The 13,387-nt window shown below is 39.6% G+C and overlaps 1 protein-coding gene across 1 annotated transcript in view; it reads left to right on the forward strand.

Annotated features, from left to right (window-relative positions):
* Nucleotides 1–13,387, forward strand: part of LUZP4 (leucine zipper protein 4) — a 130,591-nt gene that overhangs the window by 64,095 nt on the left and 53,109 nt on the right. The window contains 1 exon segment of the mRNA XM_075999139.1: nt 4,690–4,830. Within this exon segment, the coding sequence (XP_075855254.1) occupies nt 4,690–4,830 (141 nt within the window).

The following is a 13,387-nucleotide window of genomic DNA, read 5'->3' on the forward strand; positions in this document are numbered from 1 at the left end:
TGGGGCATCTCGAAGGGGTGGGGCGTGCTTACAGGTTATAGGTGGGTTTAAAGATTCTTTAGCTGACAATTGGCTGAGAGAGTTAGGCTTTATCTAAAAGACCAGAAAGAAAATACTTAATTTAAGATAAAGGTATGAGCACTCTGGGAGGTCCAGACAGGAGAATGTTTCCAGTTAAGATAGGCATGTCTAGGATGCTTGAATTAAGATGGGGGCTTTCTATCTTTTAGGTGATGTTAATGCTATACTGGAATCAGGTTGGGAAGTAAACCACAATTTATTTGGTTAACAAAACCTGCTTAGTGGGAATTTACCATTTGTGAGCTTGACTCATCTGGCCTCCTTAGGAAGAAATTTTGAGCGGAAAAAAAAAAATCAGAATTCAGTCCTCAGTGCACAGTCAATATGTGTATGATTGAATATAAAAATAAATCTTTATTTTTGAAACTCAATGTAACCTGGTTTTACAGATATGAGAATAATGAAAAAGCACATTATGTTCAAAGGAGGCATAAGAGAGTTAAGATCTGACAAAATTGTGGAAACCATCAAGAGTATTTTCATTGGATGAAAAAGCATACCCCCAAACCTTCAAACCTTCTAATCACAGAGTAGGCACTGTGAGTTAATGATATTTCTTTATGAGACATGAGATCTTTTTTTTTTTTTTTTTTTTTTCTGTCAGGAAGCAAAGCACATTCAGGAATTGAGGCAAACATCAATAGAACAAAAGCTGTAGCTCAGCTGTTTGGAAGAAATCAATTCAAACAACTCCTAATTTTCTGGGTGACACATTATGAAACATTAAGCTAAGTGGCGGCACCTGGCTTCAGAAGCATGCTCTCTAGGACAGCTACCAATTTATTCATGCTGAAAAGGAAAATCTCCCCCTCCCCACTCCTTTCATGTAAAGCTTACAAACCAAAATGAGAATGATATCAAAGAGCTCTAAAAAAAAAAAAAAAGAGCTTCCCAATAGACAGCTCTCTCTTTGTCAGGTTATTTCATGCAACTTCCTCCAACAAAGTGAATGATAAGCTGTACTAAGGAAATGTTTTGAGATCTATAAGCTGTGAACAGAACTTAGGAGGTTCACTATGGAAGGAGGGAGGTTTGCAGTGTGGCAGAATATCAGCATAATGGAAGTCTGGTTCACAATTTGGCGAGGTTGTCAGGAAAGACATTTTCATTTATTTAGTAACTGGGGTTAATGATCAGTGAGCACAAGCATCCTGTACCTTAAAAATGATCATGATCAGCTACTGACTAGCTCAAAGAGACAAATGAAAGTGGACTTCACAGAATGAAAAAGTGAGGTGGGAGTGTTTACCTTGAGTTGACTGAGAAAGATGATGAATACGAGTATATCCTTGGTGATGAAACCGGGCATTAAGTGTCATGGAGCAGCTTTAGGGAGTATTCATTACAATATCATTGGCTATAATGTGCATTGAAAGTGCATTGAAAGAAGATTGATTGTATGGCCAGTCTGAGCTAGCTGAGATGGGGGTTATAGAAGAAATGTGGCCACTTCCCCAGAAGAATATATACTCTAATGAAGATGAGATTAATAGTGACCATTGAATATTTACTGTGAGCCAAGTAACGCTTTACATATGTTTTCTTATAATCCTCACAACATCCCAAAAAAGCAGGTACTATTATTCCCCCATTGTAAAGATGAGAAGACTGAGGTCAAAATAGATTATGAATTTTGCTTAACATCATTTATCCAGTAAGTGGCAGAGTCAAGATGTAAACCATGGTCTTACTCCAGAGTCTGCTTAATCACCAAAGTAAAATTGGGATAAAAAGGGTGTATACTACAGGGCTGATATGAGAATAAATGAGTTAACATATGAAAACAAGGAGAGTACCTGGCATGGAGCCAATGTTCAAAAATGATTGGCTACCATCATCTATAATGTCATCAGTGGTTTTCTATTAATACTTCCTAAAAGTATGAATCCTTTTTACAACATTTTTGATAGGTAGTTCCCAGCTCCTGATTATACATCTCCCCAGGGGCAGGAAGTTCAGTACTTGAGCAAGTTGCTTCATTGTGCAACAGCTTTTGTTGTTTAGCAGAATTTCCTTTGATCAGCTGAAGTAAACCTTCCTATAACTTTTGTCTATTGGCTCTAGTTCTGCCACTGAGAATAACACAGAGTAAGCTGACACTCTCTTCCACTTGACATGGCAGATTACATATGGCAAGAAATAGAGAAGCATTGAAGATTTTTGAGTTGGAGAACAACAAGGAAAAGCGAGTCTAACGAAGCTGTGTCTGATAAGAATTAAGTGGAGCTGGATTGGAGAGCAGTGAGAACAGAGACAGGGAGCCCAGTGAGGAGGATGTGGCAGTGATCCAGGTCATATGGACCAGGACAAGAGCAATGGCAATGAGGATGGAGGATAAGTCCAGATAAAGGAAACTTTTCATGGGGAAAATTGACAGGGCTTGGGGACTGGCCAGATATGGAAGGGGGAGGTGAATAAATAAAAGAAATCTCATCGAGAGCCCTTAGTTTTCAAACCTAGCTATTGAGAGGAGCCAAGTTCTTTGGTTTTGTTTGTTTGGGGGGGTATATTTGGATGGTGGGAAGATGATGACTTTGGATTTGAGTTGACAATTAAATAAACTCCTCAAATATCCAGCAAGTAGAAATAAGTGACTGGCAAGAGCTATGTGGGGTAAGAGATACAAATTTTAAAGTCATCAGCCAGAATGGTTGAGTAGGTTAGACAAACTGTTACTGCTTCAGATGGTAAGGTGAGAATCTGAATGTGGTCCAGTTGGCAAGGCTGGCCCCATGTGAAATGCTGAAGGACCTGAGATTAGGGACCCTTGGCTGTCCTCCCACTCTTTGCTGCCACTTTCTTTTCCTTTGGTGGTGCCTGCTTCCATACCCCTTAAGTCTCCAATATCCTTATCTTCCTCCATTTGCCCTCTGTCTTAATTTGTTTGCGCTGCTATAATAAAATACTACTGACTGGATAATTTATAAAGAACAGAAATTTGTTTCTCACAGTTCTGGAGCCTGGGAGTTCAAGATCAAAGCACCAGCAGGTTTGGTGTCTGATGAGAGCACAGTTGGTCTCCACTTCCAAGATCGCACCCTGTTTCTGCATCCTCCAGAGGGGAGGAATGCTGTGTCTTCCCATGGTGTCAGGGATGGAAAGGGCAAAATGGAGACCCAGCCCCCTCTACAAGTCCTTTTATAAAGGCATTAATCCTTTCATGAAGGCTCTGCACTCATGACCTAAATATCTTCCAAAAGGCCCTACCTCCCAACACTATTGCATTGGGGATTGAGTCTCAAAACATAAATTGGCAGGGTGTAGGGTACAATGGCTCACACCTATAATCCTAGCACTCTGGGAGGCCAAAGCAAGAGGATCACTTGAGGTTGGGAGTTTGAGACCAGCCTGGACAAGAGTGAAAGCCCGTGTCTCCCCCAAAAAACCCCATAAATTTTGGGGGGACACATTCAGATCATAGCACCTTCCTATTAATATTTTGATGAAGGGAAAACTAATTTGAGTGGGTCAGAGTGGTCATGTGGCAAGAACATAAACTAGGAATCAAGAAACATGGATTCTAAACTCAACACTACCACTCTTCCTTCTGAATCCCAGAAAGGCCCTAAGCACCCTTACAACTAAAAAAAAAGTATGTTCAACCTGCCTTTACTGAACACTGCCCCAGTTAATTGGCTCAGTGCTTTGAACCTGTTTCCAGATTCTCTATTCACCCTCAAATGCAAAAGACAGAGAACAGCTTAGTGTATACTACTGGAAAGAAAGAAGTAGATAATATGTTTAATGGATAATCCAGAAACAATAGTCTTTGGTCTTGGAATGCAGCCTGACATAGATATCCAAACACATGCCTACTAGTACAACCACTCATTCACCCTTGCCTGAACTCAGCTGGATAGTTCATTGCTAGAACTGGGTAAGCTAAAGTGGGGGAAGAGAACAGTTACATTAAATAAACTTCTAATGGGAAAACCAAGAGTTATCTGTAGCATAAAGTTCATGTGCAAATATGTATATAACTAAGTATAAAAAGGTCTGAAGGGTTATGTCTGGAACAATTGGCAGCAGTTCCTTCTGGGGAAGAAAGTGAAGGGAGACTCTCATTGTACTCTAGATAGTTAAGCGAGTGAATTTTCACAATGAGAATGTATTCCTACATTACTTGTGTCCTGTACAAAACAATAAAAATGCTTTTCATCTTTAGAAAGGAGACAACTGTTCATTAAGTCTGAGAAGCTGAAAAGTTTAGAGTAGCATTTCTGGTATCACAATGATAAATAACTTCATGTCATAGTGTGCTTGTGTTTTTTGAATGGTGGACAACTCCCTCCTCTCCCTTCCATAGATCACCACCAGCCTCTCCAGGCTCACAGCCACCTAAGAAAAAGAATGGAGAAAAGGGGTGTTTAAAAACAGTGCGGAGAAGAAATGGAGTGTTTCAGATGACATCAGGAAGGCCGGCTGGTGGGCACTAGTCCCAAAAGGTTAGTCAAGCAGTGTGTCAAGGCAGAAAACCAAAGGGTCTTCTTTAACCTCCTCCCACCATTTGACAAGCAAACAAGAGAAAATGTGGCTGGTGTGAATCCACTGCAGAGGTGGGGAGTTCTTTAGTGCAGTAGTGACAATGCCCTGCCCCCCCCCCCCCAGATCTGGCACATTTCAGAAGCTGCTGACGTGTTGATGCCTGCTAAAACACGACGTGGGAAGAAGAATGAATGTGGGCAAGCTCAGCTAGCCACTCAGAGGGAAATGATCTCATTTCTCCTGCTGGGCAACCCCCAGTTGATGGTAAATGGAAAAAGACAGGGTAGCATTTAAATTCCATCATTATGTTTTTTTCTCAAAAGCCACAAGTTTACAGATGATGGCTTCAATTGTCTCTTGAGCTCTTTATCATAGCTCTTGCCAGAAAAGGAGAAAGATTCAGAAATACTGTCTTGGCTGCAATTTCATTCTCCTGCTTCTCTTTGGGGGATATTTCCATTATTTTTCTCAATATACAGGGGTGGCCTTTGGCACTTGTTAGGGTCTTATGTGCTGGCTAGTTGGAAGTCATGAATATTGGAGCCTTTAATCCATAATCTCTCTCCCAGTGCAATTTGTCTATGAGATTCCTTTCCTGTCCTGCCAGAGGGTAGTAGAGTTATAATTCATGATCCTGTGATCTTCAACATGGCTTCTGGCACAGTGAGTAAGTTCTTTGTTCTTTTAGGACAGAACTGTCACTCATCACTAAACAGCCCTTCATTTTTTCCCCCTGAACACTGACTCATAGAATCATAGATTTTCAGGGATGGAAGGAAGCCGAGAGGTCGTCTAATCCAACCCCTTACTAGTTGACTCCAGGCAGTGCCTAGACATGGTGAATTACTTCATGTCCCAAATAAGTAAAATTTAGTGAAATAGAAAGGGTGATTTGTAAGGGTCAGAGTTGGAACACCTATAAAAGGACCCCAAAGAAATGTGTATGCTATAAGATATGATAACAGAAAAAGGCATATTTAATAACATGTTTGTTTCTGTGCCAATTAATCAGGTACAAACCCAAATTCAAAACTAAGAACCTCCTAACTATGTAATAATAGTGATGATAATGATGATGATAATAAGAGAAGTTAAAATCAGTTGTGATTTTCTGAACCCTTGGTATGTGTCTGACATGAAGCTAAGTTATTCATGTGAATTATATAGTCACCAAATCACCCCTTTCAGGCTGATATTATCCTCCATTTTATACATGAAGAAACCAGGGCTTTAGAGAGTTTGGATTAGTTTGCCTAAGGTCATATACCTAGTAAGTGTCAGAACTAATACTGGAGCCCAGGTCTGTCTAAGTCTTTACCACCAGGCCATACTACCCTATTATCCTCAAAAGAAGACAGTATCATAGAAAATAGTTGTCTCCCGGATATATCCCCAGCTGCCTGGCTATTGAGGGGGATATGTTTCATAATCTTTTCCCTAGACCCTGTGAGATCCTTCTCAATATAAGCCCTAATCTGAGCTGAAGCAGAAATATTTCTCGCTTTTGTCCCTTTCACACAAATGATGTTTTGGTTTCAGCCAAGAACAAGAGAATTGCTTCCCTGAGCTTTAAAATGTCTTAGTCATCCTACTGGTGCCTTTGGAACAGGTGATATATTTAAAGGGAAAATAATAGCCTATGATCCTGGACAGCTGGTTTGAGAGGAATTAAAAACCCTACTCAGATCCAAAGAATAAGGACCTTTCATACAAACTCTCTGCCCAGCTAGTCAACATCCATAAATCCATCAAATAGAGCAAAGTTTTTGTCTTAAAATGTCTCGAAGATAAGTTCTTCTATTTAGTGTGTCTTCCTTTGAATACTGCATTTTAAAAACCTGAGTTGCTATACTGTGATTAAATAGCAAAAAAGGGTCAGAATACCACAAAAATAAATAACCAGAATCACTTGTAAGTACCAGCAAGTAACAAAGGCTCCATGCTCTTGTTTCGCATTCATACTTTACCAAGTGCTCTCCCATGCTTTCTTTCATTTGATCGTCACAACAATCCTGTGACGTAGGCAAGACATATTTTATCTTCCCAATTCAGTGAGAAAGAAAACTCACACACAGAGTTTAAGGGAATCACTCAAATTTTTGTGGTGAAATGATGAAAAAGGCAGGACTAGGGCCTAGGAATCTTTTTATCTTGCTCTATCCATATCAAATAGTTCTATGCTGATGAATAGCATGTTTACAATTTTTAATCATTATATATCTAACAATTTTATCACCCTCCTTTGGTCTTAAATATCTTGGAGTTAACAGTGTACTTGTTCTTTGATCTTCATGGGAAATTCATAGTATATGTCAAAGCATTAGAAGATGAAGTCTGTGCTGGAATTTCCTGAAACTAATGTTTGAAAATTCAATATATGGTCATTATCTTCACTAAATGTTAGCACAGCAATGGTACTTAATGAACTTGGAAATGTGACTGGTTGTATGTTTGGAAAAATGAGGTGAAAATAACACTTATTCAATATCCACTACATGCTGGATATTTTATGTGACGAAAATATTACTATTGTTCCACCTTACATTTAAAAATTGACTCTTAGGGATGTTAAATAACATGACCAAGGTTTCACAGATATTAAATGGTAAAGCTATACCTCAAACTGATGTTGTCTGACTCCAAAGTCCAGGTTTTTAACAAATGTGCACACTGCTTTCTAGTAACTGAAGCTAAATAAATACTAATAGCTTACTTGGAGTATTTATTACCTATTAACTACTGTACTAATGACTTTGCCTCCCTTAACCCATTATTGTCAAAACCTATGAAATAGGTACTAAAATCATCCCCATTTTATAGAGGAAGAAACTGAGGTCAATAACGTTAAGTAATTCAAATCACACAGCTATTAAAGGAACGAACCAGGATAATTACTATACATCTCTGGTTTTCTGTGTGCCATTTAGACAGCACAGCCTATGAATATAAAAAAGGAGTAAAGAATCACTTTGCAGAAATATTTAGAGTAGGCACACATATACACAAAATCATATATCACAAATTCAAAGCCCATGAGAAACATTACCTTTTTAGTTTCAAGGTTACTGACTGGTTATGATGGTGTGGGGACATTTTTGATATGCTAAGAAACCATTAGTGAAGACAGAAGCCATTAAATACATCAGTAAAGTTAGGGACAAAAATTTCAAGTAGGGCACAGTTTAATTTGCTAGATATAATGACATTAGCCAGTTCATGAACTTGAGCCCTGACAGGTATAATATTTTACCTTGTATTTGTTTTGGAAATTTTTTAGATAAAAAAATGAAATAATGATGTGGTGAATTGCTATATAATGACACATGAGCTATGCTGTCAAAATATTAAAAAAAATAAGGCATATACAGGCAGACATGTATCACTTTGGATCCCAACTCTGCTGTTTCCCAGCTGTGTTATCCTGGTCAAGATATTTGACCTTTCTGAGCCTTAGTCTATTAGTCTTTAAAATGAGAATAATAGTACCTACCTCACAGGGTTATTCTGGAACTCTAATGAGTTTAAATATGCAAAGCACCAAGTCCTATACTAAGCATGTAACAGTAACTCAATATATACCAGAGCCCTTTGTCTTTCCCTTTAGAATCATTATTTAAAATTAATCTTCATACAGCAAAGATGTTTGAAGCTCTAAAACATAAATATTTTCATGTATTTATTATAATTTATAGTTTCAAATTATTTCACCATTTCTACTTTATTACACAGTCGTTGTGGCTCCAGATTCTGTACTTCTTAATAGTATGTGTAGAAACTCATTCTCACAAAATTGTGGCTGATGTAATAAGATTTGCACAAAATTATTTCTGCCTTTTAATTGTTTACTCTTTTTTTCCTTTCATAAATGGCACTGTAAAAACCAGAAATACATAGGAAAGTAAGTTATCTAAGCAGACACCCAGAATTGCTTGGATGCTTTATGACAACTGGCAAATTAACCTTCACACACTCTGATAACACTGCAAAATTTAAGGAGCAACTGTATGTGTCTCCATGCAGCTGTCTAGTTTGCTAATGCTTGTTCCTAAAATAAAAAAAAAATAAAACTGCACTCACACACATATCAATTGTCTTTTTCCTTTCAACAATCCAGCTACTCAGCCCTTCTTGAAGCCCATTTTTATAAACACTGTGCTGACCAAGAAGTGTCTGGAGATGAGAGGATGGAGAAAGCTTGTATTGTTTATTGAATATCAGAGGACGCTTCCTTCAGGCGACCTAAGGCATGTGTGAGTGCTATCCTAAGAGCCACATTTTAAAGGGATGAAGTCATTGCAAATGCTGCCTTAGAGAGTGTGCTAGTGCCAAAGACTATCCTCAACAGCATTTCCAGATTTGCTTTTTAAAAAATCCAGAGACGTATTTTAAACATATAAATCAAGAGAGAAACAAGGCAGAGGTTCAGCAGTTCACTTCCATGCATTACTCCCCTTCTCCTTAGAACTCAATTTCTTAGCCAAGTTGCCTTTTGGGGCTAAAAGAAGGGAAAAGAGAAATGGGGGAGATAAATAGGGCCAAGAATTCAAAAAAGAGGAACCGCCAAGATGGCTGACTAGAGACACAGCTTGTTGAACCATCCTGGCAGAAGAGTAGACAGCTGGACTGAGGAGAGTGGGAGAACAATTACTGCTCAGATGTGGACCAGGAGGACAGTCAGCAGAGGAGTCCAGGGAGGGACCCAGTGAGAGGAGCTACGAAGCTGAGAGAGAGAAGGATAGAGAAGAGAGATTAGCAGCGAGGAACAAATCCAGAGAGGCCCGGAGCCCAGTGAAAGGGTAAGAGGGGACACCCTCCCCTAGCTGGGTGCCTCCAGCCATCAGCAGGACACAGGGCTCTCATCACACAAGGGAGTGCCACAAGGGACCAGAAAGCCAGCATTCTTGCATCCGGATGCCTCCCTCTCTGCACCTCCTCCATTCCTGGCATCCCAGAAAGTAATTATGGCACAGCCGGCTTGTAGCCACACCAACCCCCATAGCAACCGCCAAAGTGCTCTGTGCTAACAGGGACGCATTCCCAGCTGAACCTGCCTTAGAGTGTGGAGCTGCCATGGTGGCACTGGGCAAGATTGCCCGCTGGTGGCTCAGACAGGCAGGCAAGACCCAGTGCACCCTTGGACACTGGAGCGGTATAGGGAGACCATAGCCCTTACCTCCAACATAGCAGCCGCTAGAGTGCTATGTGCTTAAAAGCCTGTTTCTCAGTGGGGGGGGGGGGCTCATTTCCAACCAAGCCCACGGGACAGCAACAGTCTGCAAACTTCCAGCTCACAGGCATTTGGTGGGATCATCTGCTGGTGGCTCAGACAGGCAGGCTGAACCTGGTGTCCCCCAGTCGTGAAAGTGGGGCAGGGAGACGTAGGGGAGAGGTGGTGGTTCCAGCCTCCAGTAGCGAGAGAGCCCTTGCAGCCATATCCAATGGGAGCGTCTGGAGGGTCACACAGGAGCAGGGGTCTGTGAACGTGCCCCATTCCCCACCCCGTGAGAGAACTGCCATATTGGAGAAGGCCAGGGCACTGGGATTGAATTAGCATAGCCCCTGGTTCCCATGGCAACTGAATGCTTTCAACGTGTGGGCTGAACTAGAGCAGCGTCCCCTCCCACCACTCATTACAATTGGGCGTGCAACTTGATCAGGAGACACATGAGCAGAACTAAATGAAATCGGTAACAAAATAATTATGCAGAAGATTAATGAAACAAAAAGTTGGTTTTTTGAAAAGATAAACAAAATTGACAGGCTTCTCTCTAGATGAACCATAAATAGAAAAGAAAGAAACAAGCTCAATCAGAAATGAAAAAGGAGAAATCACAGCTGATAGCATAGAAATACAAAACGTCATCTCTGAATACTATAAAAGTCTCTATGCTCGTAAACTTGAAAATGGGGAGGAAATGGACAAATTCTTGGAAACACACAACCTCCCTAGGCTCAATCAGGAAGAAATAGATCTCCTCAACAAACTTACATCAAGCATTGAAATTGAAGCAGCAATAAAAAATCTTCCAAGAAAGAAGTCCTGGACCAGATGGTTTCACATCTGAATTTTACCAGAAATTTAAAGAAGAACTGGTACATATACTGCAGAAATTATTCCATAACACTGAGAAGGAAGGAATCCTCAACTCATTCTGCAAAGCCAATATCACCTTGATACCAAAGCCAGAAATGGACACAACAACAAAATAAAACTACAGACCAATATCTCCTATGAATACAGATACAAAAATTGTCAATAAAATCCTAGCAAACCAAATTCAGCTGCACATCAAAAAAATAATTCAGGCCGGGTGCGGATTACGACTGTAATCCTAGCACTTTGAGAGGCCGAGGCAGGTGGATTGCTTGAGGTCAGGAGTTCTAAACCAGCTTGAGAAAGAGTGAGACCCCCGTCTCTACTATAAATAGAAAGAAATTAATTGACCAACTAATATATATATAGAAAAAAAATTAGCCAGGCATGGTGGCGCATGCCTGTAGTCCCAGCTACTCGGGAGGCTGAGGCAGCAAGATTGCTTGAGCCCAGGAGTTTGAGGTTGCTGTGAGCTAGGCTGACGCCATGTCACTCACTCTAGCCTGGGCAACAAAACGAGACTCTGTCTCAAAAAATAATAATAATAATAATTCACCTCCACCAAGGCAGCTTTATCCCAGAGATGCAAGGATGGTTCAACATATGCAAATCTATAAATGTAATTTCCCTCATACATAGCAGTGAAACAAAGATCATATGATCCTCTCAATAGACACAGAAAAAGCATTTGACAAAATTCAGCACTCTTTTATGATAAGAACACTTAATAAAATATGCATAGATGGGCGTGCCTCAAAATTATAAAAACCATATATGACAGTCCCACAGCCAACATCATACTGAATGGGGAAAAATTGAAAGCATTCCCATTTAGAACTGACAACAGACAAGTTTGGCAACTATCACCAATTATATTCAACATAATGCTGGACATCCTCGACAGAGCAATCAGACAAGAGAAGAAAATCAAATAGGGAAAGAAAAGGTCAAACTATCTCTCCGATCTTATATCTAGAAAATCCCAAAGAATCAACCAAGAGACCTCTGGAATTGATTAATTTCAGCAAAGTCTCAGGTGAAAAAAATCAATGTACACATATCAGTAGCTTTCATATACGCCCAAAACAGTCAAGCTGAGAATCAAATCAAAGACTCATTACCTTTCACATTAAAGATAGGCCAGGCGCAGAGGCTCACGCCTGTAATCCTAGCACTCTGGGAGGCTGAGACGGGCGGATCGCTCAAGGTCAGAAGTTCGAAACCAGCCTGAGCAAGAGTGAGACCCTGTCTCTACTAAAAATAGAAGGAAATTAATTGGCTAACTAAAAATATACAAAAAAATTAGCCGGACATGGTGGCACATGCCTGTAGTCCCAGTTACTTGGGAGGTTGGTTGAGGCAGAAGGATTGCTTGAGCCCAGGAGTTTGAGGTTGTTGTGAGCTAGGCTGACGTCACGGCACTCTAGCTCAGGCAACAGAGTGAGACTCTGTCTCAAAAAAAAAAAAATGATCACCCTTTGAATAAAGTTATAAAATAAAAAGTATTGTGAAACAAATTCACAATATTGTGCAACAAAGAAAATAAAATACCTCAGAATATATTTAACTAAGGAGATGAAAGACCTCTATAGGGAGAACTACAAAACACTGAGGAAAGAAATTGCAGAAGATGTAAATAATCAACATTGTTAAAATGTCTATACTACCCAAAGTGATATACAGATTCAATGCAATCCCCATTAAAATACCAACATCATTTTTTTGTTAAAATGTCTATACTACCCAAAGTGATTTGCAGATTCAATGTAATGCTCATTAAAATGCCAACATCATTTTTTGTAGATCTAGAAAAAATAGTTCTATGCTTCCTATGGAACCAGAAAAGACCCCGAATAGCCAATGCAACCTTACATAATAAGAACAAATTAGGAGGCATCATTTTGCCAGACATCAAGCTATACTACAAAGCTATTATAATCAGAACAACATGGGATTGACACAAGAATAAAGACATAAACCAATGGAATAGAACTGAGAACCCAGAAATAAAACCATCCTGACATATCCATCTGATCTTTGACAAAACAGTCAAAAACATGTGCTAGAGTGAAGAATCTCTATTCAATAAATGGTGCTGGGAAAATTGGATAGTCACATGTAGAAGACTGAAACAGGATTCACACCTCTCACCACTCACAAAAATTAATTCATTATGGATAACAGACTTAAACCTAATGCATGAAACTATAAGAATTCTGGAAGAAAATGCTGGAGAAACTCTTACAGATAGGCAAAGAATTTATGAAGAAGACCCCTAAAGCAATCACAGCAACAACAAAAATAAATGAATGAGACCTGATTAAATTAAAAAGCTTCTGCACAGCCAAGGACACAATCAATAGAACAAATAGACAATCTACAGAATGGGAGAAAACATCTGCATGCTATACATCTGATAAAGAACTGATAACCAGAATCTACAAAGAACTCAAGCAAATCAGCAAGAAAAAAAATCAAACAACTGCATTAAAAAGTGGGCAAAAGACATTAACAGAAACGTTTCAAATGAAGATAGACTAATGGCCAATAAATATATGAAAACATGCTCTAATCTCAGGGAAATGCAAATCAAAACCATAATGAGCTATTACCTAACTCCAGTGAAAACGACTTTTATCAAAAAGTCCCAAAACAGCAGATACTGACATGGCTGCAGAGAGAAAGGAACACTTATACCCTGTTGGTAGGACTGCAAACTTGTACAAT

Source organism: Microcebus murinus, chromosome X (genome assembly GCF_040939455.1).
Source record: "Microcebus murinus isolate Inina chromosome X, M.murinus_Inina_mat1.0, whole genome shotgun sequence".
Lineage (NCBI taxonomy): Eukaryota > Metazoa > Chordata > Mammalia > Primates > Cheirogaleidae > Microcebus > Microcebus murinus.